At 38.9% G+C, this 27,530-nt stretch overlaps 1 protein-coding gene across 1 annotated transcript in view; it reads left to right on the top strand.

The window, feature by feature from the left end:
* The window catches only part of MEGF10 (multiple EGF like domains 10), a gene marked incomplete at its 5' end in the record, with an annotated part of 79,552 nt that overhangs the window by 5,750 nt on the left and 46,272 nt on the right, over positions 1–27,530 (top strand). The window contains 3 exons of the mRNA XM_082497193.1: positions 10,633–10,725; positions 25,107–25,353; positions 25,984–26,104. Coding sequence (XP_082353319.1) covers positions 10,633–10,725; positions 25,107–25,353; positions 25,984–26,104 — 461 coding nt within the window. The remainder of the gene's footprint in view (positions 1–10,632; positions 10,726–25,106; positions 25,354–25,983; positions 26,105–27,530) is intronic.

Here is a 27,530-nt window from a genome sequence, read left to right as displayed (position 1 = left end):
CTCTCTTGCAGATACAGAGATCTGTAAAAACTGTTTGAAGGCAGCAGCACCTCCTTCTTGTGTAGCACATTCCCCTGGCTCTGCATTTCCTAAGTCTGAAGAGGGAAGAGCTTGGCAGTGGCCTTGGCTCAGCTCCCTTTCTCTCTCTTGTATGGCCTCATGCAGACCTAGAAAGGTCTGATTCTTAAAATGATATTCATTCAAGAGCATAGGAGAAGGGCAGAATGAAAACAGAGGAGGTGTTCATCCAGAGCCCTGGAAGTGTACGGTTAGTAGTTTAATGTAGGGTTGTTCAAAGTCATACAGTGGGTTGGGCAGCTGCTAGATGCTTGTGTCGGCAGGAGGGACAGCAGGGAACTTGGGATGGGTAAGCAGTTGTGAAGGATAGTGTCTCCTTGGAGATGGGCAAATGTGTAGGGCTAAAAATGAAATTAATTCAATAGTATTTCAAATTATTTGTCCTGATGAATGCACATGCGCAGCAGGGACTGCAATGGTAAGTTTTCCAGAAGTCAGGGAACCACATCTCTTCATCTTTTCATCTCCTTGAAAAACTGGACTCATCTGGGGCAATCTTTTGTCTGTAACGTCATTTGCGATGTTGACCTGTGCATATACTTTCACTAAATTTTGGAGACAGAAAGGGCATGTGTTATAGTAGAAAACGCCTATATCCATTCGTTGCTTTTGCTTCAGCTCTTCTAATAATGAGAATTAAAAAACCTGCAGAAACAGGTTAACAAACAATGTCAGAGGGACTGAGGCTGTATAGTTGAATTTTTTCTGGAAATGCGGGGCGGCCCTGTAAGAGCAGACTGGTGAAAGGCTGGAGCCTCTGGACTGCAGGGGCTGCCCTTGGGCTTGCCGCCCAGTTTCTGAAGAGACAACCAATTGGCAAGCCTTGCCAAGAGAAAAAAGTGAAAAGCCCAGCTTATTGGGAAAGCCACAGCGTGTGAGCTATTTTGGCGGCTGCTTTAGCTCCTCTCGTGTGAAGCTCTGTATCACATCCCCGAGTGAAACCCCCTCTCAGCTGGTCTGTGTGGGGAGCCCAGCAGCACGCTCCCCCTGACCCCGAGTGGGACCTGGGCCGAGGTGTGTGTGAAGGGCTGGCTCTGTGACAGCACCTTTTCAGCCTAACTCTCTAAGGCACGCTGCTTCACCTGGTGTTTTTTTCTCAGCTGAGAATGTGAAAAGTGGAGTTACGTTCATTGCTTTATTGTCTGCCTTACCGCTATAGTGACAGTGGTGAAGCACAGCACTCAAGGTGTGGAGAAGCTTGTCCAGGAACACGTATAACGGATAACAGGAGTGTTGTCATTGCCACTGGATTTTGCAACCCAGTTTAGGAGACAACAATGTGGTGGATAAGTCTTCTGTGTTTACCGATAAACAAGAGTCTGAAAATCACTATCAGTAGTATGTATATTAAATTTATTTATTCAATACGAATGCAAATTTGTATTGCATTTGTTTGTGTTTTTATTTTACCCAACACAAATGCAAATTTGTACTGCAAATTTTCTTAATTTGTGGCTTTCTGCTTGTTGTGAGGTGCATACCTGGAAGTGACCAACAGGATTTATTTGTATCCCTGGAAAATTATACCCTGTGAATGTCATAACACATCACACTATCCTCATTTCTATTTTTGTTTTACAGCATCTTCTGGACTTTAAAAATGCAGCAGTAAGATATTTGATTTAAAGTGTTTTCTGCACATGAAAAAGCAAGGTCGAAGTGATATTTTTAAAAAACAACTTTATAGAAAAATGTATCTGTCTGGTATCAGATGGCAATTTTTTTAACCGTTTTGTTTTTAATGTGCATGTATTAGACTTATAAGAAGCAATTTCTAACTACATTTGTGTGTTATACAAACAGATATGAATGATCATATTTAATTTTTTTGATTAAGTAGTATACTTTTTGAAGTATATAACAGTTCAGAAGTTATATACTTCCTGAAGTAAGTAACAGACTGAGCGTGTGAGTAGTGTGATGATGAGTCTCTTATGTGACTACAGCCTGTACAAAGCAATAGTATATGTAGTAAATTCATTCTCTGTTAACATAGTAATACCCAGAACCTTGTAAATTCAGACCACATTGGATGTACTAATTTTTTCCTGTTATTACATAAAAAGATGCCAAATGCTGATATTGAGGACATCCCCACTCTGACTTCCAAAGCAATTTTGGAATGCCTCAGACTTCAAATTATGTAAGAATAAAGATCCTTCAGTGTAGCTAACTTTGCATTTATTTGATTCTGTAATGGTTGGCCCTGGAAGGCATTGAGACACCTTCAGTCCTCATGATCTTCAACTGGAGCTGGGGATTCAGGGCAAAGGAGGAGCTCAGTGGTTAACAGAAGTCAGCAAATATATCATGCTTTCCATTGTTTCAACCAGCTTGCTTTGTAGTGAACTTGTACATAGTAGAGTAGGTGATGCCTGCGTACACTGTGACGATACTAGCCATCCCGTTTAAGTTGGAAAGCAAGCGCGATGCTGTCAGCCGAGATCAAATGGTAAGAGATAATGATATGGGGAGTACTCTTCTACGTCATCGTAGCAGAAATATCACTGGCAGAAAGCCAATGTAAATCTTTTTCTGCAAGAAAATGGCGACCATATTGAAAAACACACATGCACCCCGCCTTTTTTTGTATGTGAAGACAGAAAAGAATCAAAGCGATTTGAAGCATTGCAGATATCTTCATTTGTGCTGTTGCTGCTCCACAATGCACGCAGCATTTCTGCTAGGGTAGTTTTATTTTCCCTGCAGTGTGGATTGGTTTCTACATAGTGGAGGATATATTATGCTTCTAAAAGGCTAAAATATTTGTGGTGCTGTTGGCGTTTTGTTCTTTGCTTGTTCCTTTATTTGACTTCTCAATTTAGAAAGCTCAATTAGAAAATTCTACTGGTAGATCATTTTGGTATGACTCAGCACTTCAGTGAATACAGTGATGAATTGAAACCTTGTGACTTCCTTTTTAAAGTAATAATTGGGAATCTGTAGCATGAATACTCACCAGTCACCTAGACTACCCCTAGAGGTAGTACGTACTAGTGGCAGTGCCACTTCACTGCCTATAGTGGAGAGAGAATTATTTATCACTGCATAAAGAATTGCAAGAATGTGCCAGACTCATGTTGCTAAAGTCTGTAAATGTATTTGCAAAGGAAAAGAGTGGCCAACAGCCAGAGAAAAGCACTGGCTGAAATATAAGTGGGTTTTATTTTGAGTCTTTTGGAGTCCAGTCTGAACAGATGGATTTGAATTCATCTTAGGATACAAGATTTTTGTGGAACTGTGACTCTAACTTCCATACTTGTTCCTGAAAACTTTCAATAGGTGAAACTTTTGCTGTGTTTTCACTTTTCAATGAAAATTGTTTTTGTGTTTTGTCTTTGGATTCAGTGTGTGTGTATATATATATATATGGAATATGAAGATGTGTGGAATATATATATATATGGAAAATATACAAGCAGGCCTTTTCTGTCACTCATATGAAAAATTTAGTTCTGTTTGTTCTTCTCCAAATTAAAAATAACTGTCGTACTGTAAACTGTCCAAATACAGATACAGAATTTTAGCATCTTTTTCTTTTGACTAATGCCATTGATAAGAAGACGACAGTCACACTTGAAGTAGATATCTGTTGGAAGTTTTATAGAAAACACCACCCCACTATAGCCATAATAAGTTTAAAAAAAGAAGAAGATACCTGTCTTTCCAATGTTTCTGAGTTTGTTGAAATGATGCTGCATTTACAGCACTATTAGTAAGCAACAAAGTGGCATCAAGAGTCAGCCTCCATCTGCAGCCCTTGGAAGCTTTTCAGGGAACCTCTTGGGGAAGTTTTAAATGATGTTAACAAATATTATAATAGACACTTTTTTTTTGTGTGTGTGTAACTTTTGGCCAGTATAGAAATATTCTCTTGCAGATTGGGTTTATTATTGCAAGCAGTGTTCAGTCATGCTGAACAGAAAAATTATTCTGTGTTTTTTTAGTTGTACCATATGGGTTTGTCTTCAGGTGGGTAAAAAAATTGTGTTTTAATTTTGATGCCAACATTATATGGTGTCAGTACTTGGGCTGTTTTATAAGCATGAAGATATCTTTTAGTACTTCTCGTATTACCTTGGTTTGTGCTCTCCTCATATAATTCCTGTTTATAAAGGATACGAATCACATGCAAATTTCTGACTTCTGTCTTCCTTTTTGTCAGTACCTCTGCAGAAGAGTAGGCTAGTTGGAGCTCAGGTGATTATTTATTTTTGCTCTTAAAAATTACAGTGCATGTAATTCATGTTTAGATCTGATGGACTTTCTGAGATGATCTGAATGCAGTTTATATGCAGATACAAATATAGTATGATTGTGTTAAATTCTGTAAAGTAACTTGCTCCTGGCCTCAGAAAGTCCGTACTAGGTTGAGTTATTGATTTAAATCCCTTATTTATTAAAAATAATTTATTGTCACTTATCTCCATATATCAGTGGCTATCCCTAGGATATTTGGCAGATGGAAGTTAGGCTGAGCTACAGCCTGAGAAGTTTTTACAAAAGGGCAGTTTTCCCTTTTTTTCTTTTAAACACTTACGAAGCCCGTTCAATTTTTAGCATGAATCTGAAATGAAAGAGTTCAAAGACTTTAAGATTTGTGTGGCAAGGTAGACATGCTGGAGGGGAGGGATGCCATCCAGAGGGACTTGGACAGCCTGGAGAGGTGGGCCCATGCCAGCCTCATGAAGTTTAACAAGGCCAAGTGCAAGGTTCTGCATCTGGGTCAGGGCAATCTCAAGCACAAATACAGGCTCGGCAGGGAATGGCTGGAGAGCAGCCCTGAGGAGAAGGATTTGGTGGTGCTGATTGATGAGAAACTCAACATGAGCCAGCAGTGTGTGATCGCAGCCAAGAAGGCCAACATGCTGGGCTGTATCAGAAGTGTGGCCAGGAGGTGCAGGGAGATGATTCTGCCCCTCTACTCCACTCTTGTGAGAACCCACCTGAAGTACTGCATCCAGCTCTGGGATCCCCAACATAGGAAAGATATGGACCTATTGGAGCGGGTCCAGAAGAGGGCCGCAAGGATGATCCGAGGGCTGGAGCACCTCTCCTATGAGGAGAGGCTGAAAGAGTTGGGGCTGTTTAGCCTGGAGAAGAGAAGGCTCCAGGGAGATCTTATTGTGGCCTTCCACTACCTAAAGGAGGCCTACAGGAGAGCTGGGGAAGGACTCTTTATTAGGGCATGTAGTGGTAGGATGAGGGGGAATGTCTTTAAACTGGAAGAGGGCAGGTTCAGATTAAAAATTAGGAAGAAATTTTTCACTCTGAGGGTGTTAAGGCACTGGAACAGGTTGCCCAGAGAAGTTGTTGAGGCCTCATCCCTGGAAGGTGTTTAAGGCCAGGCTGGACGTGGCCCTGGGCAACCTGGTCTAGTGGGAGGTGTCCCTGTCTATGGCAGGGGTGTTGGAACTCGATAATCTTCAAGGTCCTTTCCAACCTAGACCATTCTATGATTCTAAAAGTGATCTTCTGTGAAACATAAGGAAAACTTTTGCCCTGGGCAACCTGGTCTAGTGGGAGGTGTCCCTGTCTATGGCAGTGGGGGTTGGAACTTCAGGGTCTCTTCCAACTTAAACCATTCTATGATTCTTTGATTTCTTCTGGTGGCTTTTTTGTAGATTGACACACACAGAATGTAGATTCATCCTAGTAGCATTTTGGTAGCTTGAACATTAACTTCGCTGACAGTGTAGCTCATTTCTAAGAACATTAAAGGAGAATTATGCCAGTTGAATTTCCTCTGGACATGAAGTAGAAAATAAGCTATCTATCTTAATGTGTAACTGGGTTTCACTTCAATAGCAACTACTCATCAAGCATACGAAAAAAGGATTAACCAAAGGATATGTTGTATCATACAGTATGGAAGTCAAGAATTTATTTGAAAAAACACTTGTAATGTAGTTTAAATGATACTTGAATTTTATTTTGCATGATAAGTGCTGAGGGACCTTATTTTAATTACTTTCAAGGAAGTTGAAGTTAAACCTTGTGAAATATGTAGAAAAGGTTTTCTTTCTGTTTCCAGTCTAAAATGGTTTGTGCATTCAAGTGTAGTTCACAAAATTTTGAGAACTTTAACAGCTAAAGCAGGCCCAGTTCAGATACTACTCCAGTCTTCCTAATATGAATTACCTATAAAGTTGATAGATTGGAATAGATAGGAGTTTTACTTAATAGATGTCAGGAATTAAATGTCATGAAATTGGGTATGATTTCAGGTATCTGCTCATTTGATGATGCAATTACTTTGTTTAAAAGATGTAAGTTGAATTGCAGAACCATAGTTGATTCTCCTGGTCATTTAATTACGTGCACAATTACAGCCAAAGTATTTCAAGCTTTGTTTATGTTGATTGATTTATGTCTGGCTTTTCAGAATGAAAAAGCAGCAGATCCTGAAATGCTTGCATAAATGTTCACTGAAGATAAAAATACCTTTTTTCAAATATTATTATTACTGGAAATTCTTCTGTACCTTTTTTTAACATCAGATAATGCAATGCACAGCTGTCCGAGTGTTGTCTATGGTGACTTACAATGAAATAAATTCACGTCACTTTCTTAATCACAGAGAGCAGATTCATAAAACGCCGCTCAGAAATTGCAAGCCTGACAATATTCCACTCTTCATGTATGCTCTAGTTCTGAAGTGGAAGTGGAAGTCATATGAGGCGCAGGAGTTACTCCACTCAGCTGTAATACTTTAAGTAGGTATAGCAATGGAGAGGCAATCTGCGTTTGCACCGCAGGAGGTGTGCTGTAGCCCATCAGCATATAAGTAGGCGTTTGAATTGCAATCTTCTCTTGAGCTGGAGCACCATCTCCCGCTCTTCATTGATATCAGTATAAGACACGTGATCAGTGTTTGAAAGTGGCAACTTGACCTAAAACTGTATTATACATTCTGTGCCTTTAGCATGACTAGCTTAATTCCCCATGGTAGGAGCTCTCCTTCTGAAGCTGTGGTGCTAAGGCATGTCTGTCAGCATGTTGGCCAAGTCTTTGCCTCACATCGCTTTCAGCTTGCTGTAAAAATGGTGTCGATGGCCTGGGTGGGTTACACATGTCTTTTCACATTGATTCACTTTGCTGAGCTTCCTCAGCAGGGCCTGTTCATTAAGCTGGTTCCAGAAGTACCAGTGCCTGCAACTGAGGTGGGAACAGAACGCAAGCAGCCTGGTGGACTTGTGTCCAGTGTATGCAGCAGATCCTCCTGTGGTGTGGAAAGGGCTGCTACATGGCATTGCACATCCAGCAGCAGCTGATATTTTATAGATACTTCAAGCTGGCTGATACTTTATAATCAGAAAGAGTGAATCTACCTTTTGTTTTTTAAGAAAACAAAAGGATGTTATCCACTGAAATAGACCTGAGAGTTGGACAAGGCAAGATTTTAGAGAAGATTTTGAAGGAAGCAATAAGACACAGAAGAAAAGGGGAAATGAGATGTAAAAGGAAATAGGCAAGAGTAAGCTCAGATTGCTTTTCATATGATAATTGATTTTTTCCTTACAAAAGAAGAAGATATGACTTATGCAATTTACTGCTGCCAGTGAATTTTTGGTGCTTCTTTACATGTCTCAGTATCAAAAAGACTTCATGTTAAGTTTTTCACCTGCGCTTGCACGTAAGTATTTTCTTATGTTGTGTCCAACAATTTCATAGAAAACCAAGAGAAAGTAGTTTCACTGTCCCTGATGTCATTCATGTGTTTTCAGCTTGTTCTGGTGCTTTTCATGTTGTCCTTACCTTACACTTTTTTTAGGTCATGTAGTAAATTTTGTTTCTCTAATCCCCATGTTTGGTGCAATAATCTTTTTCACAGATGCTGTCTCTTAGGGATGTTAACTAGGATTCAGTTGCCAAGAATAACTTAGCCCATAATGTGTCTAGAGAATAATGTCTTTTGGTTACAAACTAGGTTTTTATGTATATCCAGAGTGTAGAAAGAAATCATTCATTGATCAGATATTTTTGGGGCATTACTTAACAAAAAAAAATACTGGATCTCTTTAATTTTTTTGTATATCTTGAACATTTTTTTAATATTCTTGGCTTTAGTTTAGCTTCTTCAAAGAACTACATGTACCCCTTCTTTGAGAAAGAAATTTGCGTATGTGTATGCCATATTTATATATAGTTTTAATTAGTCTTCATTGGATTTATTTGGAAGCACCAATACATATATTATACCACTTCCTTCAGTGGTCCTTATCCCATATTTCTTTGTCACTAGAGTCAGCAGAGTTTCATCTGTCAAAACCCCCAACATTGTTGCTTATAGATAACTTCTATAGAGACTTAGTAGTGGTAGCCTGTTTTGAAGAGTTGTGTTTGATTTATGTTCTGCTACTGGAAAACTGAAACATCACTTCAGTGGCTGAACAGAAGCTACTGTTGATTTATGCTATGGTGGGTAAGAAAGCGATACAGTAATTTGCGAAATGACTCTGCATTGTAAACACTCTGACCAAAGTTTCACCTGTTGTATATTTGTTCTAAGACAACTCTGTTTTATTATTGGAAATAATTGATGATTATTTGCCACAGCACCATAGCGTGTGGTGTTACATAGGAAGGATCTATGTGCACAGCATGGTGTGAGGAGCAGCGCAAGGAGGTGCTCAAAGAGCTTCCTCTGCTTCCCTTGCTGGGTCCAGTTTCTTACAACATTTTGTTTTTTGTATTTTTTTCCATCTGTCTCACAGAGTATGTGATGGAATGTCACTTTATTGTATTTAGCCTTAGCGCTCAAGAATTTGGGTAGAGTATGTTGGTATTCACTAAGTTATTCATACATGTGCACATATAGAGACATGTACGTGTACAGCTACTGTCTGTTGTCTTATGATTTACTAGTAAGATTTTTCACACATTTGGTTTAGGGAGAGCTTCAGTGCCCAGGGCAGCACTTACTAGGCAAGAATCTTCAAAGATATGAGTAATTCATGTCTAGTTATAATACTAATGGAAAATTGTGATGTTTTATTTAAAGTCATTCTTTTCAAATAAAGAGAACAATGAAGCAGCTTTGTATTAATATCTTGTATGATCTAACGTTTAAAAATTCATATTCTCCCTGTTGATTTCTAATGAAGATAATTTTAATGTACATCTGAAAAGTAGCTTATTAGAAATAAAAGTTGAGAATGAAAATCAAAGGCCGTAAAAGTAGTCAATTAATGGCTGGGATCCCAGATAACCAAAGATTTTAATACTATATATGATTGATCTCTGTGTGGCTTTCTTTTTTCTTGGCCACACAAAACATAAAGATGACCACATGCTTCGTCCTGTTTAATTAGGAAAAAACAGGATGTTGTGCAAATATTTTTCCTAATTGCTGTAAAGAATTTTCAGCCCATTCAGAACTCACATGATGCACATATAGTCCCATTAAACTTCTTGTAAACACCAACTTTGTCTTTTTCCCATCATTCACCTTGTGCTCATAGAATCATAGAATTGTCTGGATTGGTAGGGACCTCTAAGACCATCGAGTCCAACTAAAATTCATTGGTATAACAATCAGATTCCTGTCATAGTTTGTCTGGAAACGTTGGTACAAAGAAAACTCTCATCCTGTGCACATTTTTAAAGTTTTATTGTTCTTCAGAATAGAAGGAAAGTATTATACTGTATATATTTTTGAAAGTTAAGGGTATTTTGTGATGAATGTGATGCCAGGTTACCAGTTGCTGTTTGCAGATTCTTCCTCTTCAGTGTACTGTATTCTGAGTCAATTACATTGATGTGCTGAGTATTGAAGCCATTTCAAGTTTTTCTTAAAAGTTTCAAATTAAAGCTGTATTTTAAAGTAAGCCTTAACTGTAGAAACACATGCTTGCAAATCATAAAAAAAAAAAAAAATCAAGAAAAATTACAGAGCTCTGCTTAGCACTTACAATAAAGGTTGCAGTCGTTCATAGGGTTTGTATCTCACGTCTTACCTTGATCATCATCACTGTTTTGTTGTGCTTCATTTGAACTGTGCAACCATTCAGAGAAATTGATACTAAAATACTGATGTTTTGCAAATTGTATTTTATCTATGCCATTGCAAGAGAACCCCTCTTTTTATGCCTGCAGAAGTTCCCCTCTTTTTCTTGGTGTGAGTTTGCTTCAGAGAATCAGAGGATGGTTGAGGTTGGAAGGGACTTGTGGAAGTCATCTTGTCCAGTTTCCCTGCTCAGGCAGGGCCACCTGGAGTCTCTTGCCCAGGATCATGTTCAGATGGGTTCCCAACCTACATCATACTATGACACTTTTTTCATTAAATGTGGTCAATTTGCTCCTTGTTAAATGCAAAAGTATTTGAATAGCACTGACATGGTTTTAGTTGGAGCCTTCAAGCTTAGGAGAGAAGAGACTGAAGTAAGAAAATTTATTTTGAAGAGATGCCGTCAAACTTTAGTATGCTCATGTTTATTTTGCTTTTAAAGGATATTTGAGACATAAAAGATCTGGATGAGGAACAAGTTTGGAATATTTTTCCTAGTGCTAGGAGATCTTATTTAATTCTGGTTTTATTTCCTTCTCTGACAGCTCATTGTGCGGATAAATGTGTCCACGGTCGTTGTATTGCTCCGAACACCTGTCAGTGTGAGCCTGGCTGGGGAGGACCCAACTGCTCCAGTGGTGAGTTTTCACCTGCTTCTGCCCGTCTCCTTCTCTTTCCACAGTGTTGTCCTCTCTTCTGGGTAGATTATCATCGATCCTGTGCTTGGGCTCCTGCTTTCTGGTCAGGGGGTTGTTCTGAGTTCTCAGGTTACTCTGTGTGACCTGATTTTTCTTCATTTACTTGCAAAGTTTGCAAGTAGCAGCACTGAATGTCATGAGCTATTTTGTGCTCAGAAACATGCCACATAATACAGAATTTAGTATCTGGAGTAAAGTAGATAAAATTGTATTTTAACTGTAAGGAAATCTCTAATTTTTTATTTTCCTCATGCGTAAGGAATGATGGTGCCAGGTCACATTTAAAAGCTTTGAGCAAAGCCTTCCTCACCACCCTCTCCTCCTTTTTCGTTCTGCTACTAACTTGTCCTTTTTCCCCCCCTCGCTATGCTCTCCTCTTGCATTCTTAGTTGCTCCCTGTCTGCTCAGTCTCTATCCATTTTACTCTCACTTTCTCCAGCTCGTTTCTCCAGTCACGTTTCTCCAGCTTTCTTCTCCTTCCCCTTTGCCATGAGAGTGCGGGCAGGAGGCAAGGGCAGCAAGAGAGGAGGGTCGAGGACACAAGCGACGGGAGGCAGGGGCAGGTTGGCACCTTTCCTGCTTGGCGTGTGGCTGCAGTCACATGCCACCCAGCGAGCAGGTGGTCACGCTCAATAACGAAATTATGAAGACCAAGGCCATCACATGTGTGATGCAAAAGCACAGCAAAATGTCAAAAACACAAAGTGAAGCAGTAAAGTATCAGTTCATGACCTTTTCAGGCACTGCTGTTTTCTAGACTCCTTGAGTGTAAATCCAGGCACTGCAGGCTGCAATAAGGCAATAAGGTTTGGTCAGAGGGCAGAAGCCCCCCGGTGTCAGGGCTGGTCTGTTTGTGCGCTACCTCTTCCTCTGTCACAGGTAATCATTTGTGCAGACCACGAATTGTTATTTTTATTTCCCTTTGCCTGAAATAGAGTTTTTCAGAGTAATTCTTGATTTTTTTAATTCATTGTAATCTGTTATTTATTCCATCTTTCTATTGCCCTTTGTAAGGTCTTGGAAAGGTAATGTTTAGGCTAACATTACAACCATGTACTTCATTACAGTCAAGTTCAAAGTGGGTCACAACTAGTGACTGTCCACTTGAAAGGAACGTATTTTAGTCAACAATAAAAAAATACGTTTATAATTTAAATTTCACAGACCATATAAAATTCCAATTTGTAAAACAGAGCTTGATGTCTTGCAAAGATATTATGCTACTAGTTTACTTAGTATGGGATTCCTATTAAGATAGCAACTGTCAAAAACCTAGATCAGGATAAAAATAATACTGTTGTATTTTCACCCTCTTTTTTTTTTTCCACATAGCAAAAACAGGGAGATGTACTTTTTTTTTGCCATCAAGGTGCTATAGTGACTCTTCATCTGGATCTGATCTGTTGTTCAGGCAGCCTATTTGGTGAAGTTTGAGAGAGAGAGAGAGATTATGTGAGGAAGAACTTAACCAGTTAAAAATTATTACATTTGTTGTATAGTCTTTGTATATACATGTGATTCTTGGCATGAACAGTTCTAAAGAAACACTAAGTTTTGTGTAAGGTGTAAAACTGAAAGAGTTAGCAATGCAATGTTGCTGTAATGCTGATTTTAATCGTGTGCTGAATTGTCAAAAGACATTGTCAAAAAATGTTATCTTTCTTTCTGAATGCCTTATGTATCTGGCTCTTCTGTAACTAATCAAATGTGCAGGAGAAATATGTATCACTAGACAGTGCAGAATGGGGAGATACTGTTATTTATTGAGATTTCCAAGTTTGAAATTTGCTGAAAGGGCACTTTAGATGAGACAGGAACCTCTAAATCTGTCTTTGGAAGTAATCCTTCCTCTCACAGGGTTTTCTAGAGTCCATTTCCCTTACCTGTCTGGTATAATTCATTTTGAATACTTGTGCAGCTATTTTCCTCTGCTTCTTCCTCAGTTGGTTGCCTTTGATTGCTTGTCACAGCAGCCGCAATAGCAAAAATACTTTCTGGTGGGTGTACACAACAGGCCAAAGCTGAAAGAGCCTTTGTTCATGTACCTTTGAACAGTGTGATCCCTGGAGAGGTCAGTGATCCTCTAAAGGGTTCTGCGTGACGTTAGAGCTAACTGGAATCGCTGAAATTTGTTTCAGATTGTTAGTGTAGTCCTAGGAGAAGGGGGGTAGGCTGAGGAAGAGGATATTTTGTGCTACAGGGATGTGGGTTGTTTTTTTTTTATTTATCCTATTCCATGTGGACAAACTTAAGAAAAATGTTGCTTTCACCAGATTTTCCTTCTGAGTTTAAGTGCTGCTGTTTGTTGCTAGCTGTGCGTGATTTCCTTATCCGCAAGTCTGAGAGCTACAGCCCAGATCAAATTGAATTGAAAAGCAGTGGCCAGTGTTGGAAAGACAGTAAGTGATAGGGCTTTGGCTCTCTGGCACTCAGTTTTGTTGTTGCTTGCCCTACGTAGGAGATTTTAATATTTTGCCTTTAATCTCTGCATGATCCCCAGCTTGATTAGTTTTAGTAATAGGAAGGTACAATGAGATAAAATAGAGAGATGCTTTTTATTTTAGTAATAATTTTGTTGATATGGCAAGTTATTTATTTGAGAAAAATACATGCAAATTGTCGTACTGTAATAATGCTTATCATATAAACATTTTAACTATGTAACTATTTAACTGAACAATGGAGAAGGAACAAAGATTACAAGGCAGGCCGGTGTTTTTGTAAGGCAGACACTCAGGGATTTAATTGTTACTGATGACCAAATAAAATGCTGTGACTGAAAGGGAGAGATTATTCTCAAAGCCTGAGATAATAGGCAAACTTCCAGATTTATCAGTCTGTTTGTTTGCATGGACACAAACATCTTGGAAGCAACTGTTCTATCTAAGCACTAAACATCTTGTAAAACTGCAGAACTAAAGTTTTTCTTCCAAAGTACTATCCTTTCTCTGTTAGGGATGATTATTCTCCTTACAAAGGAATTTCATCTGTAAGTATCTGAGAACAGAGTTAGTCTTATCGCAGCATCTGTCCTTCTGCCAACCACCAGCTTGATTTTATCTGTTGTTTCTCAGTTTTATTTACCCAGTGTGTTTAAAATAATTTTTTAATCCATATGCCACAGCTTCCCTGTGACAGTGGCTTTCTGGGTGGTAATTGCAGACAAGAGCTTCTTAAATGTGTAACGTTCTTGCCAAAAATGATAGAGTGATTGTATAGACTAAATTTGGGTATTGTGCAGTAAAAGCTGAATCAGCAAGTTGCTTCTCCTATCTTTGCCTACCACTGTGTGCTATGGCCTAATAAACTTTCTAGGGACTGAACTTTTGGGGAGACTCCCATTTCCTTTCGTAGCAACCATTACCTCCTTTTTGTGGCGTGTCTCAGCCAATTCCTAATAGCCTAGGTCAGTGGCTGCTTTCAGTTTAGGGAGAGGTGGGATAAAGATTTGACTAGACTACTGAGGCTGTCCTCTTTCAGTGCTTAATTCTAGCCCAACCCTTAACTCCCCTCTCCATCACACCCTCTGCGTTTCTGAAAAGCTTACATCCCACCTGAGAGAAAAATAGGATTGGATGTATTCTTCTGTGAGTAAAACCTCAGTGGTGGTCTTGGAATTTGGCTAATTAAATAATATGTCCTTGAGGAACATTTCCTATGTGAGACGTACTTTTTCTTCAGGCCTTTTCTTTTTAGTTAAAGGAAATACACTTTATTAGGCAGCGTTTGCTTGCAGTGAATTTCAGTGGGGGGTGATGAAGGAGATGATGATAACGTATATATATCTGAAAAGAAATACTACTTGGATTGAGAGATCACTCATTTGTGGAACACTTCCATTCTAGCGGGAGAGATGACAGTCATGCGAAGCGAGTTACTCTAATAAAGATTTATTGACTGAACACAGTAGTCAGGTCAATGACAAATGAGTGGACAGAAGATGTGTTCAACCTATTCCTTGGAGCGAGTGAATCGGCATAACCAGCACGCTGTCAGCACCCCTTCGAGGGGGTGTTTGTGAACTTCAGGAGTGTAAGTTGTTTGGTGCTGGGCTGGGGACAAGGACGAAATTTAGAAAAAAGGACACAGTTGCAAAGATAGGCATGTTTGTAGATTAAAAATGTAAACAAATAGATTTTCTTGTAAAACAAACAAACTAACACAACCTTTCCCTTCCAAACTGGATTATTGTTTATATCAAGTTTTTAGCTTGCATGTGTTAGGTTGGATTGTTGCATGTTACACAAATGTTTTTGACTATAGGTTGAGTATAAAGCAGTCTTCTGTAAGAGTTGCTACACGTAGTGATAGTTGGCTGTCTAGATGTGTAGAGATGATCAAACCATGATTTACATTTGTAGATTGCTTTCTGCTCATGCTCTTGTGACAGTACTTGCTGTAATACATAATATATGGACCTGATCGTCTGTCGTGAATGTGTGTGCAAGATAGATGCACGTGCAGCCTAACACGGAGCCCCACTAAGCAATCAGGACATTCACTTTGTTTTTCTTCTCATGCCTAGTAGTCCACAAATAATTCCTTCAAAATCAATAGGACAGTTTCTGAATAAACTGGACCAGAGGCAAAAGGCCAAAATCAATATTACAGTGAGTCATTTGCAAAGATTATAGCCTTCATGATCCCCCAGCTGGCCTGAGTAGTAAAGCAAAAAGGGAGTGACATGTATTTGGTTTATGATAAGTATGTTAGGATTGTTTGTGGAAATGTGAATAGGCATTTTCTATTTTTATTGTATTTTAATTTGTAATTTGATTCTGTTGGTGATAAGTAGAGTTTCATTGGGACTATAGTCTCAGGGCATGGGGGTAGAACAAGTGGCACTAAGGCGTAATTTGGCTCCAGGGTTTTATAAAGCGTAAGAAGAGAACTGGCTTTTTCCTTAATACGTTAAGCTGAGCATTTAAAGCTGGAATCTCAGAGAAACATCTTCTTACCTTTAAATGCACTTGTTAAGGAAACTTTTAAGGTACAATAGCTCTGCTAGTGTCAGATTTCCTTTACTGTCATGGGTGTTTGTAAAGTTCGCAAATTCCATGAAAATCTCACTGTTTTCTTCATGGGACTTGGCAGATGCAGAATATGGCAGAAACTGGATCCTTTGGCATAGCTTGTGTGAGACACTCACGTGAGTTACAAGCACTGCCAGTTTCTCAGTGGAGCTTATAATTTCCATTAACCCTGCAGAGGTGGATGTGTGACTGTTTCCCACAGACGCACTTGCACCCCAAGTGAAACAGCCCCCTTGGTGCGGGTACCACCAAGGTGCCTGGGAGCATCTTGTACACTCTGACAGCACAGCTTGTGAATCTTGAGTTGAGCTTCTTTGACCCAGGCATTGCTTTCCTTTTTGTTTGTCTAAAGCGTTTTGACTAACAGCTTGCAAGATACGCTTAGAGTGCTCTCTCATCCTTAAGTTTTCCAAGCCATTCAACAGGCTGTAGAAATAGGTTCTGGTTTTAACCACATGCTGACACCAGAAAGGCTTGATTCCCAGAACTGAGAAACAGCTAAACACACAAGTGAAACTGCAGAATATCCTGACAGAGAGCTATTTGCTTTTACGGAAAATGTAGAGCAATAGCTGATTCAAGTAATGCAGAACTGCCCCCCACACCAGCTCCCAAATGGCCACATGCGCAAATGCATCCAGCTAGCAAGGTCACCAACAGTCTGAAATTTAACCTTTTCTTATTATGTGTGTCTTCCCCATATTCTTCACTACCCTTAATTCTTCTGTAATTACTACTTCTATAATTCCCCTAACAGACTCCCTCTTGGTTTTGCCAACTGAACTCTTTATTTTCTCTTCTAACAAGGCTAAATATCTCTGGGTTGAGAAACTAACCCGCCAGCAAGTTAGATCAGGTGCAAATAGGGAGAACAGGTATTAATGGAAGTTGCCACCACCTTCCTTGTGGACAGAGTCACTACAGTGTCTCTCCGGTAGGTGGTATCAAAATTACCAGGGCTACATAGCAGCTGTGCTTTTCTGGAGTGCAGTACAATGATGTATTTGAAATTATATTATTCTTATGTGTAATATAATTTCTGTCCTATAAAGCATTTTGATTTTGAAGTTCTAGGGAACTCTGGACATGCTTCAGCATTTTGCTGAATTACAGTTCCAATCCTTAAACAGAAGAAGAAACAAAAATACGTTTTCTACCAAACTGACTTAATAAATTTACTTATGTTGAGATTTGCTGCAGGAAGGCATTGCAGTAAATAGTGATAATTTTATTGATTTATAAAACATTTCTGGATCAGAGGTGCTTTTCATTTCTGCTTTTCATCATTTCATAAACTCAGTGTATCTGTGGTGCTTACCTGAGTTGATTTCTTGAATAATATCTGTGTAAATTTTGTTTTTCTAGTAATAGTGCAAAAGTATTTTTAGCACTGGTTTAATTTCAATCTGCCTTATGTATTGATGGACTTAGGTATTGTCAGTGGTTCATGTGGCAGGTTTTCAAGGATGTGAAGGATAACATTTGATGGTAATTTAAAAATTAAGATGACCTTGAAGTTATTGCAAAAAAAGGAAAAAGTCTAATTGATGGTCCTACAAGGAGATCTGTGCAAAGTCAGGATCATGGGCAACAGTACATTTTATACAGTACAATCAGATTCTTATAATTTTGTATGTTTTCCTATAATACTGATTATTTTTAAAAGGTTTTATCTCAGTAGCAAGATAAAATGAACACCAAGAGCCATCTGTGTGTGTTTTCCTTAGCAATTATCCAACCTTGTATTCTGATGTCCAAAGCACTTTAAAGACTCTTCTGAAATTTATGGCATGTGAAAGGCATATATTTCCAGTCTTTTATAGGATGTGAAAACACATTTTCATTGTTCTTCCACTTCATGGATCAAAAGGCTTTTACAAAGTAAAAAAGAAAAATCCCTAAATTAAATTAAAGCTTAGCATTTTGAATAAAAAACCTTTCTTAGATACAAAACAAAATGTAAGAATGAAAAATATGCCACAGGGTAAAAAGCCTACAGTGTAACAAATGAAATCAGATAGAAACAAAAGACTCAAAGAAAATCCAGATTTAATAGAAAGTGTGTTCTGAAAAATAATTCCACTATTATGCATTTTTGTGTCTGGGATGTAGATAAAATAAGTCTTTTACTAAAAGGCATTGATATTTTATAATTATTATGAGTGATTCTTTAAAGGAAAAAGATTCTTTTCTGATATGCTTGTGCATATATTTTCATAACATCCTGAGGTGTCTAGATCAGAGCATATAAAAATATATGAAGAATAATCTCATGTTTTTATTAAATAAGAATTTGAAGTTTTGTGTTTTGTTTTGTTTTGTTTTGTTTTGTTTTGTTTTGTTTTGTTTTGTTTTGTTTTTAAAGAGGGTGTTTTTATTCTACTTTTCAGATTAGCTGGCTTTATTTTTCTGGCTTTTTCGACTCATTTCTGAAATTTCTGTTTGCTATGTTCCACATTTACTGTCTTGCAGTCCAGGCTGATTATACAGGTTGATATCACTAGGGGCATCTTGTTGAATTTTGAACACACGAGTATTTGTAGCTTTCAGAATCAGTGGGAATTTACTTTTATTTGGTTTAAATTCCACTTGGGAGAATTATTATCTGTTTCCTATCCTGCAGGAATATCCTAAGGGAAACAAATGTCATCAGTTTAGATCTACAGCTTACCAAATCCTAATAGTAGAGAGTAGTTTCCAGAATATTCCCTAAACTTTCCAATAAGGATGATGTGGATTTAGATTAGTGACAACATTTATATTTTTGTCATCATTTTTGCTTAGTGAATCAATGAATGTTGTCTGAATACAAACACAATCAGAAATGAAGATGATTAAGAGTAGTATCTACCTGGCTATGACTTTTCGCATCCTTATCAGTTGAGAGTAATTGAGAATCCATAAAGTGTTATCCAAGCTTAGTTTTGCATAGACCAAAAGTACATGATGTAATATATGCCCTATTTGACTGTTGTCATGGTATGTGAAATACCGTCTTTCCTGTCAAGAAGCACATTGATCCAGTTTTCTGACAAAATTGTAATCTGGAGTGTGGTGTATGCCACGTCTTTGCAAGCCTTCATATTGTAATTATGGTGCCATAATATTGTAATTATGGCACTCTTTGGGCAGAACAGTAAACACATTTTCAGGTATGTAATATACAAGACTATCTAACACAAGAATTAGAATTAAATTTCCCTTCTGTTGACACTTGAAAATTAGATAAACATCTGTTGTTGATAGAGAAAAGGGGAGACTTGTCCTGGGTGTGTTTCCTTGCTGAGGTCATCAGAAAAAGAGTTGAGGTGAGTGGCTCCTCTCACCTATGAATTTAAATGCCATCCTCATAAACAGTTACTCTGTTTTCTTGGGAAATTCTTACTGAGATTCATCAGATTGTACTTACTGCCAGTTAGATATCTAAAGTATTAGCTCCACTGATATATATTTATGTTAAGACAAGCATGTTTCTTGCTTCTGGAACAGAGGGAAAAGTCATTCTTCCAAATGCTAAACTCTAGACAGCCTTAGGGCAATTTATGATAACAAGATTGTCAGTGGGCTACTCCTTTGAATAAATCAAAATTTGCTCAATATCGGCCAATTTTACTTACGCTGTCTATGCTTGGCTATTAGTGGTGGTTATTCCCTGATAATGCAAGTCACTTGTGGGCCCTCCTAGAAATATTACCCTTTTCTTATTTATATCCTCTGCTCCAACAGACTGGAATAGTTTGTAAATAGGGCCTGTCACAGTTGGTCTACTTTTAGTTGTAGATGATGGTCATTCTTGCTCCTTGGTGGACCTTGTGGTTGTCCCTGCTGGGGATTTTTGGACTCCTTCTGCAAGTAAAAATACTTCTCTGCCCCAGAGAACCTGTGGTTGAAGGACAAGAAAAGGGATAGCACAAAGCTGGAAACATGCAGGGGATAAGGCAGGAAGCAAACACTGAGAAATGACTGTGGCAGGTAGTGCTTTTGACACATTCGCCGCATCGACTTTTTGCCAACTTCACAGGAAGGTGTTATAAGGTAGGGACGTGGAGGAGGACATCATGGCAGTTTTATGGCTTGGGGTATGGAGAGCTGTGCCAAGCTGTAGAGGCAACTTGAGGAGAAACAAGGAAGGTGATAGTCTGAAAATGCAACAAAGGGGCTAATGTCACAGGGGATGTAAATGTCGGGGTTGATATTTGAATACTGGATGAGAAATGATAGATGAGGGACAGACCGTAAAGGCCATGAAAGTAAGGACAAGGCAACAGAGATCTAAGAGTCAAAAGAGGAATGCAAAGGAATACACAAAGATTTAGACTTGTCCTTGATTTGACAGCCTAGAGATGAAGAAAGGTCAGTCAAAGATGATGTTGAAGTCATGGGCAGCTTCAGTTTGTTTTACACGCTGGAGCCAGGAAAATCAACTTTCACTTACTAAACACTGTGGATCCTTGAACCTATCTGAAGAAATTATGTTGGAGTTTTGAGGAGACAGACAGAGGAATCCTGTGTACTTGCCACCATTTGCTTATTTTAAATTTGTACTTCACAATACTGTATTCCAAGTGAGGGAGTGTTCACTCTGTTTCTGCTGTCTGTGATAGGGAATTTTGTTTTCAGTTGTTTTCAAAGGCAATAAAAATGCATAAGCCTAATACTGCAGTAAGAGTTCCCTCTGTGGTGGTGACAATGGTGTGTATTTCCAGAAACACACAGCAGTGTGTGTTGCAGAAAGATGTGTAAGCCAGAATAAAATCTCATTCTGTTGTCTTGGTGCTACATATAAGACAGCTACAAAAATGATAGCAAGAAAAGTAAATCTTAGTTTTGCCATGATGCTTCACTTTCACCTCCCCATTATCAAAAAAAAAAAAAGACAAAAAGAAAAGAAAAAATCTTGCAATAAACATCGTCTGGCTTGAATAACATGTTATAAAGGCAAAGGTAGGATACTTAAAAGATAGTTGCAAGTCAGAGTTTCTACAGAGGTTTTTCTTCTGAAATGTTCTTTGACTGATTTGATAGCCTTATTTTGCTCTCATTATAGGCCATTCTTTAGAGAATTACAGAATTGTAGGTGATCGAGGTGGGTTTGTCAGGAATAAACTTGGACTCATTTGTAGTTTTCTTTTTGTTGCCTTTTAATGAGATCAACCAAAAAAAAGTAGAAAAATCCCTTACAAGTATGTGACCATATTTAGTTAAAAATGTTTTTGTTTCTAAGGAACAATAAAGGAGTTAGCAAATTCTTCAGATGTGCCTCATATTATTATAAAAATTAATAAAATATCAGGGCTCCCTCCATCCCAATCTGCAAATCACCAGCCGCTCACAGAAACTATGTACATAAAACCACATCTAGCCCAGCATAATGATAATGTGCATTGAAGTTATTATACTAGGAAATACAGAATTTTAAATCTTCAAAAGGCACCCAGATGATAACAATTTGCATCACAGATTTCAATTTCTCCTTGAAGGTTGTTTTTTCACCATTGAGTCCTTGAGCTTCTCTATGTTTCTGAAGTCGTTGTTTGGCACTCAGTTTCAGCAAGTGTTTCTTTATGATGGTACCTGTATTGTCTTAGATTTTCATACCATACTAGTTCATTTTAGTTGAGGGTTTGTACAATGCAGTAGCCTTGCTCCCACAGGCAAACTTTTGCCTTCACTGAGTAGCCTTTTAAGAGAAAAGTTCTGCCCTGGATTTGGAGCATTGTGTGATGTGTACAGCACATACTGCAGTGACAAAAAAGATATTCCCAGATGAACGGCATGTCTAAAAAGAAAAAATGACAAGGTGTGGCATTAATATGATGATATTTGTTAAACATTTACTTTGATTTTTTTTTCCCCCTGCAGCTTAAGGTGAAGGCAGAAAGGGCCCTGAGAGCGTACTACGAAAGCTGATAGGAGCAGTACAGCTAGCTGGTTCTTCTGTTTAAAACAGAAAAACCTGAGGGTGAATATAACAAGTGAAAAGGGGAAGAAAAACTTTTGTAAGGAAGGTGCTCTGCATAAAATGGAGCAGCATTAGGCCAGTTCTGTATGATCAGTACGGAAAATGAACCCTGGTTTACTGGTTGGTTTTTTTTGCAGTTCTGCAGGATTCAGACTGTTTCCAGGAGTTATTGGGGCTGAGATGCGTCGTCCTTGTGTCAAAACCATTCTGAACGTGGGCCTCTTGTCTCTATACTTTGCTTCCCTTTCTCATATACCCTGTGCTGAGACAGATGATGTACAGCTCCAGATCTGTTCAGAAGCCAGTAGCTGACACTTTTGCCTGTGCGTGCATGTAGGGTTTGCATGTGTGCGCGTGTGCCTGTGACCTTGGTGCAGTCAGGACAGTCAGAGCAGCTATTCTGATTAAACTGCAGCTGACAATCTGTAACCTGATGATAGTCATTAACTCAAAGACGATCCCATTCCACCAGATTAGCAGCTGTGCGACATCCAGCCCGGCTTTCTTAGTGTCTGAATACTAGGAAGCAGCAGAAATAGTCTGATGTAATAGTTGGTAAATTTAGCCTCCAAAACGAATCAAAAATAAACCAAACTCACGACAGGAAACATTTCCACCCTTCGCCCTCTTCTTTTTTAATAGTAAACTGAGCATCCGTTTCTGACAAATCACTTTAATTTCATATGGGGAACATTATTGATTATCCGTCAGTGGACATAGAGGTAAAATATGTCATTTATCCACCTCGTTCAAAATTATTATTTATTCCTGTTCATCCTGCAAATTTCTCCACAGTTCTGCCTATAACTCACAGGTGGATGCTAGGCTGGTGACAGACCTTGCGTAAAGGGCTATTGTGCAGTCGTACTGTGGTGGGGCCACCATTGTCCTGGTGGAACGCTTCGCCATTGTGCTGTAGTAAAAAATTGCATAGTCAATATTTGTTCCCTACCTGGCCGTTGCCAGGAGAATGGTTGTGAGACTGGAAATCTTATTAGCAGCCATATGATGCTTTTTAATTTAATGATTTCCTGCAAACATAATGAACAGATCACTCCAGGAAACTAATAAATTATTATGTACTGTGCAGTACATGCTCTTACAGTAAAATAGTTGAGAAAAGTTCAAGTTCACAGACACAGCACGTTCAACTTGGATGTCAGTAAATCTCCTGGAGACAGCGTAATGCATCCCAAGGAGGCAGACTGGGGATGGGACTGTAAAAAGAGAAGAGGGAGTACAAGGCCTCCACTGCTTCACAAGTGGAGCGGTTTCTTGCAAGGCAGTCTTGGTGCTTGAGTGTTGGATGCAATGGCAGATGTGTGCTTGTAGGTGTTCCTGGTCTGTGTGGCCTTGAGACTCATTATGTTGGGTCTTCGAGCAGCTACATGAATGTTGTTGCACTTCACCAAATACCCGATTTCCAGCTGTTGGTGAAAGAACACAAGATCACACTTATCAACCAAGAACAAGTCTTCTCTTGCCTGTTGTGTCTTTATATCTAGCGTGTGTTAGGGTTAGTTCATCCTTGACTGAACTCTGCACTGGAACTGTCGTGGTCTGGCGATCATTCTGAATTCTTCTGTTTATCAGACATGCCAGGGCATTTTTTTTTTTTTTTAATTTTTTAATTATTCCGTGAGGAATGGCTGAGATTGAAATTGTCTATTTTGTCTGGGAGCAGGAGGAAGACTGTTATCTTAATCCAGACTAATGTGTTAAGCAAAAAAAAACGTAGAGGTGTCTGCTCAATCGTGACAAAACATGCAACTGTCTCAGATGTCTCACCACCCATACATATATTTTTATATATATCCCAAAATAGCTAGTTTCCTGACAACAATTTGAGGACTGTTTAAGCATGAGGATTACACTTTCTATTCCATGCAGACATGTTGAAAATAAACACATAGTAGTTCTGGATGAATGTGAGTTGTCACGGGGAAAGGCGACTTGTGAGATGCTGTGGGTTGTAGACAGCAGTGCATTGTAGTTTAGCCCATAACAAAACCCACACATCTTCAAAGAGAGAGGTCAGTAATAAGACAGACAGTTACACTGTCAATTTGATGGTATTGCTGGGTGTTTATAATACATACAATACTTTCTGTTGCTCTGTATTGTATTGTGTGTAGGTGCTCACAATATCTCCATTATGGATGCATGTTCTAGTGACCTCTCCTGGGAAAAAAGGACAAATTCTTAAGGAGCAGGTTCTTTAAAAGACCTTAATCCCTTTTTATTTGTGTAGCCTGAGTGAAAAGCTCCTATGGCTGAATAATTCCTGCCCTGAGGAGGATTCTTGAATTACTTTGCATTAGTCTAGGAAAGTGGGCCTGTTCTCTGCCTGGCTTTTTTGCCTCAGGAGAAGAATAGGAGAACAATGGTTGCCACTCTCCAAGAGGAGAGCCCAGGCTGCCAGTTGCTGCAGTTGAGGCTTTCTTGTCATACTGCTGTTATCAACAGAACATAAAAGTAAAATCAGATCATTTGACCGTATGATTAGCACATTCCTGTTGAACTCTAGGTGACCTTAATTTTTGGCTCTTTACAGAACTCCTGTGTTTCTCACTTAAGAAAAATGTTTTCCTTATCATTAAGGTTTTTCTTTTGATGCTGAAATAACTGCTGAGTGGTTTGCTTATAGTGTTTCAGTGGGCTGCATTGGGGCAGACAAGAAAAGATGCATTTGAATTATCATGAAGACTCATTGGATAACCAAATTTGTAACATCGAGGTGAAGTTTAACCATATAATCGCTATTTTGCTTGATGAAACACTTATTTTGTTTTCTTTTGCCCTATCAATGTATTGCAAGATTGAAGAGGAAATATTTGCAATTATGTAAACAAGTAGGAACTTCTGGATTTGAAAAAAAATTACAGTCTTATGTTGAGTAAGTTTTGCAACTTCCTTGTGGGATTCAGAAAGTTGATTATGGATTTAGACTACATTTTTTTTACTTTTTTAGGTTAGCAAGACTTTTCTCTGTAAATGGAAGCGCACTGCAACCATAACTGTTACTTGACAGTGGAGAGCCATAATGAAGTCTTGAAAATGAAGAGAGTAGAACTTACATTTACTTCACAGCTTCACATTTTAAAGTGTTTGCTTTTATGCTTAAGAAATTAATTTGTGTGTGTAAATTAAGTTCTATCTGCCTGCCAAGATCCTTGAGGACCAAGGAGAAATGAGGATGTACTACATAACTATTTCCATTTTATAACTTTTTGTTTGTTTGTTTTTACAGTTGACTCATAGTATCTCCAGTGCTGTAACATGAGCTATTATAAAACTGCTGTAAATTTTTCCTTCTACCCCTTCAGCATGTGACAGTGACCACTGGGGACCTCATTGCAGCAGCCGCTGCCAGTGCCAAAACGGAGCCTTGTGCAACCCCATCACTGGAGCCTGCCACTGTGCATCAGGTTTCAAAGGTTGGCGCTGTGAGGAACGCTGCGATCAAGGGACATATGGAAATGATTGCCATCAAAAATGCCAATGTCAAAATGGAGCCACCTGTGACCACGTGACTGGAGAGTGCAGATGTCCTCCTGGATACACTGGTGCCTTGTAAGCAGCGGGTATATTATTTGTGGGGCAGAGGTACAGGTATTAAATAGTGCTGACAAGAGAAATTAAGTTTAGATTAACATTTAACACTATGCCGTTGGTCTGGCTGCTGCGTGATGCAGGGAAGCTGGGCTGGTGGCTAAGAAGCAGCTGGGCAAACCATGTTGCATGCACATTCACATGTGTAGCTGAGAGAAAGCCCTCTCGATCTGGACTGCTAAGTAAAAGCCACAAAAAGTAGCAGCAGGAGCTTCTTCGTGACCACCATGAAAGCGGTTTGGCTACAAGTTTGGAAAATTGCATTGAAACATGGAATTATTTGGCTTTGTCATTCCAGAATAGATTTTGAGCTTTGTCAGTAACAACAAATAAGCACCAGCCAGTGTAGAAAGAAATATCTTCAAGAAGAAATAATTCCTGGGTTGCCAGGTCTATTTCCTTAGATTTGTTACATGGATGCTATACAATATTCAGTGTGTGTCTCTTTACGTTGGACTGCTTTCTGTGTCATACTTTTGGCTGGAAAAGTTAACAATAGCATTAAAAAAAAAAAAAAAAAAAGATGTGGCTGGAGACTGAAGTGCGTGCCGAAGTAACGGTTGTCTCTGTTGTACACCACCACCTCCCCAGCTGCGAGGACCTCTGTCCCCCCGGGAAGCATGGGCCGCAGTGTGAGGAGAGATGCCCCTGCCAGAACGGAGGCGTCTGTCACCACGTCACTGGGGAGTGTGCCTGCCCACCAGGATGGATGGTAAAAACACTTTCTGAAATCAACAGAACCCCGTAAAACTTCCATATTTGTAGATTTCGGGCAGTGTCAGAAAAGGGTAGCAAATGAGGATAGCAAATGCAGTCTGCCTGTAGCCAGGAGTAATGAGAAACGCATTTTAGCATAAGGGACTGGAATAAAATACTTGCAAAACCATCTGTTGCTGAAAATCCTCCAGTTCTGCACTGCCTTTTTAACCATATCAGATTCTGGGAAGCAAAAGACACGAATCATTCTTTGACAAGGCAGCATCCTTTACATCTTGCCTGGAAGTCATTCATTTCTAGATATAATTTGATATTATAGGGAGGTGACACTGTCGTGCATTTTAGCCGTGGGTTTTGTGCCTGTTTTCATATGCATAGTATGCATGGTAAAAACCCCAGAACTTTAGGTACTGCATTAAATGTTTGTGATGGAAATGGGACATCAGAACTTTTACATGATCTTTAGACTTTCTATCCTTTTGTCAGTGGGTAGGGAAAGAAGAATTGACCTCAGAGCTGTAAGTAGCCTCTCCTACCACCAGGCTGCCAACTCTGAGTTGGCAAATAATGGAGTTGGAAGGTGATCAAAAGGCTGGGTGGTGATCAAAGCCCAAATAATTTCTTTAAATACATTTGTAGATAGTATTTATCAATAGTATTTGTTAAGAGTGTTTTCTATTTACATGTCCATTTTGGGGGAAATCCACATTTACTGAACTTTTAATTATCTCATAATTGAGATAATATATTGAGATAACCTGTGGTAGAAGTCAGTTTTTCACCAGCTAGACGACAGAGCTATAAATTATCATCTTTCTTTGTGTGTTTGAATAGCACCACTGACCTGACTACCTAACTTGGATTATGGCCATTTTTACCTCTTATTCCACTTCATGTTAGAAGAACAAAATTATTGATCATAGAATACAAGCATTTGCATAAATTGTTGACTCCCTTTATCTACCTAAATAAAATAAGGTAATATATGAAGCAGTGATGGAAATTTTATCCTTGTGTGTGTCTCAACTAAGGAATTACTATGTAGCCCTTTCACTGATTTTCCATTCCAAGTAGCTATTTAAGGATAACTCTTTGTGAGTTTTAGATTTTTCAGTTCTGTGAAACACAATTTTGTCAGTATAACCTTTTTTTGCTTTTCCTGTAAGGAAGGTTTTGAAGTAGCCAGGCAGAAATTCTGCAGTATCTTATGTTAGCTGAAATAACCGGCATGTCTTTTGTCTGATGAAATGCCTGTAAAGATATTTTTTTTGAAACAGCTTCTTAAAAGTCTTAAGGTCTGACTCTCACCTCGCTACACAGGTGTAAGTAATTCCGAGGATGTACATAGCAGTGCAGAAATTCAAAACCCGTTGAAGGGAAACAGACATTTACGTAAGCTTTTAAGACGTGCTGCTTTCAAT

The sequence above is a fragment of the Vanellus vanellus genome, assembly GCF_965231255.1.
Source record: "Vanellus vanellus genome assembly, chromosome: Z".
Lineage (NCBI taxonomy): Eukaryota > Metazoa > Chordata > Aves > Charadriiformes > Charadriidae > Vanellus > Vanellus vanellus.
Note: the sequence above shows the minus strand (reverse complement) of the source record. Positions and strands in the feature narration are given on the sequence as shown.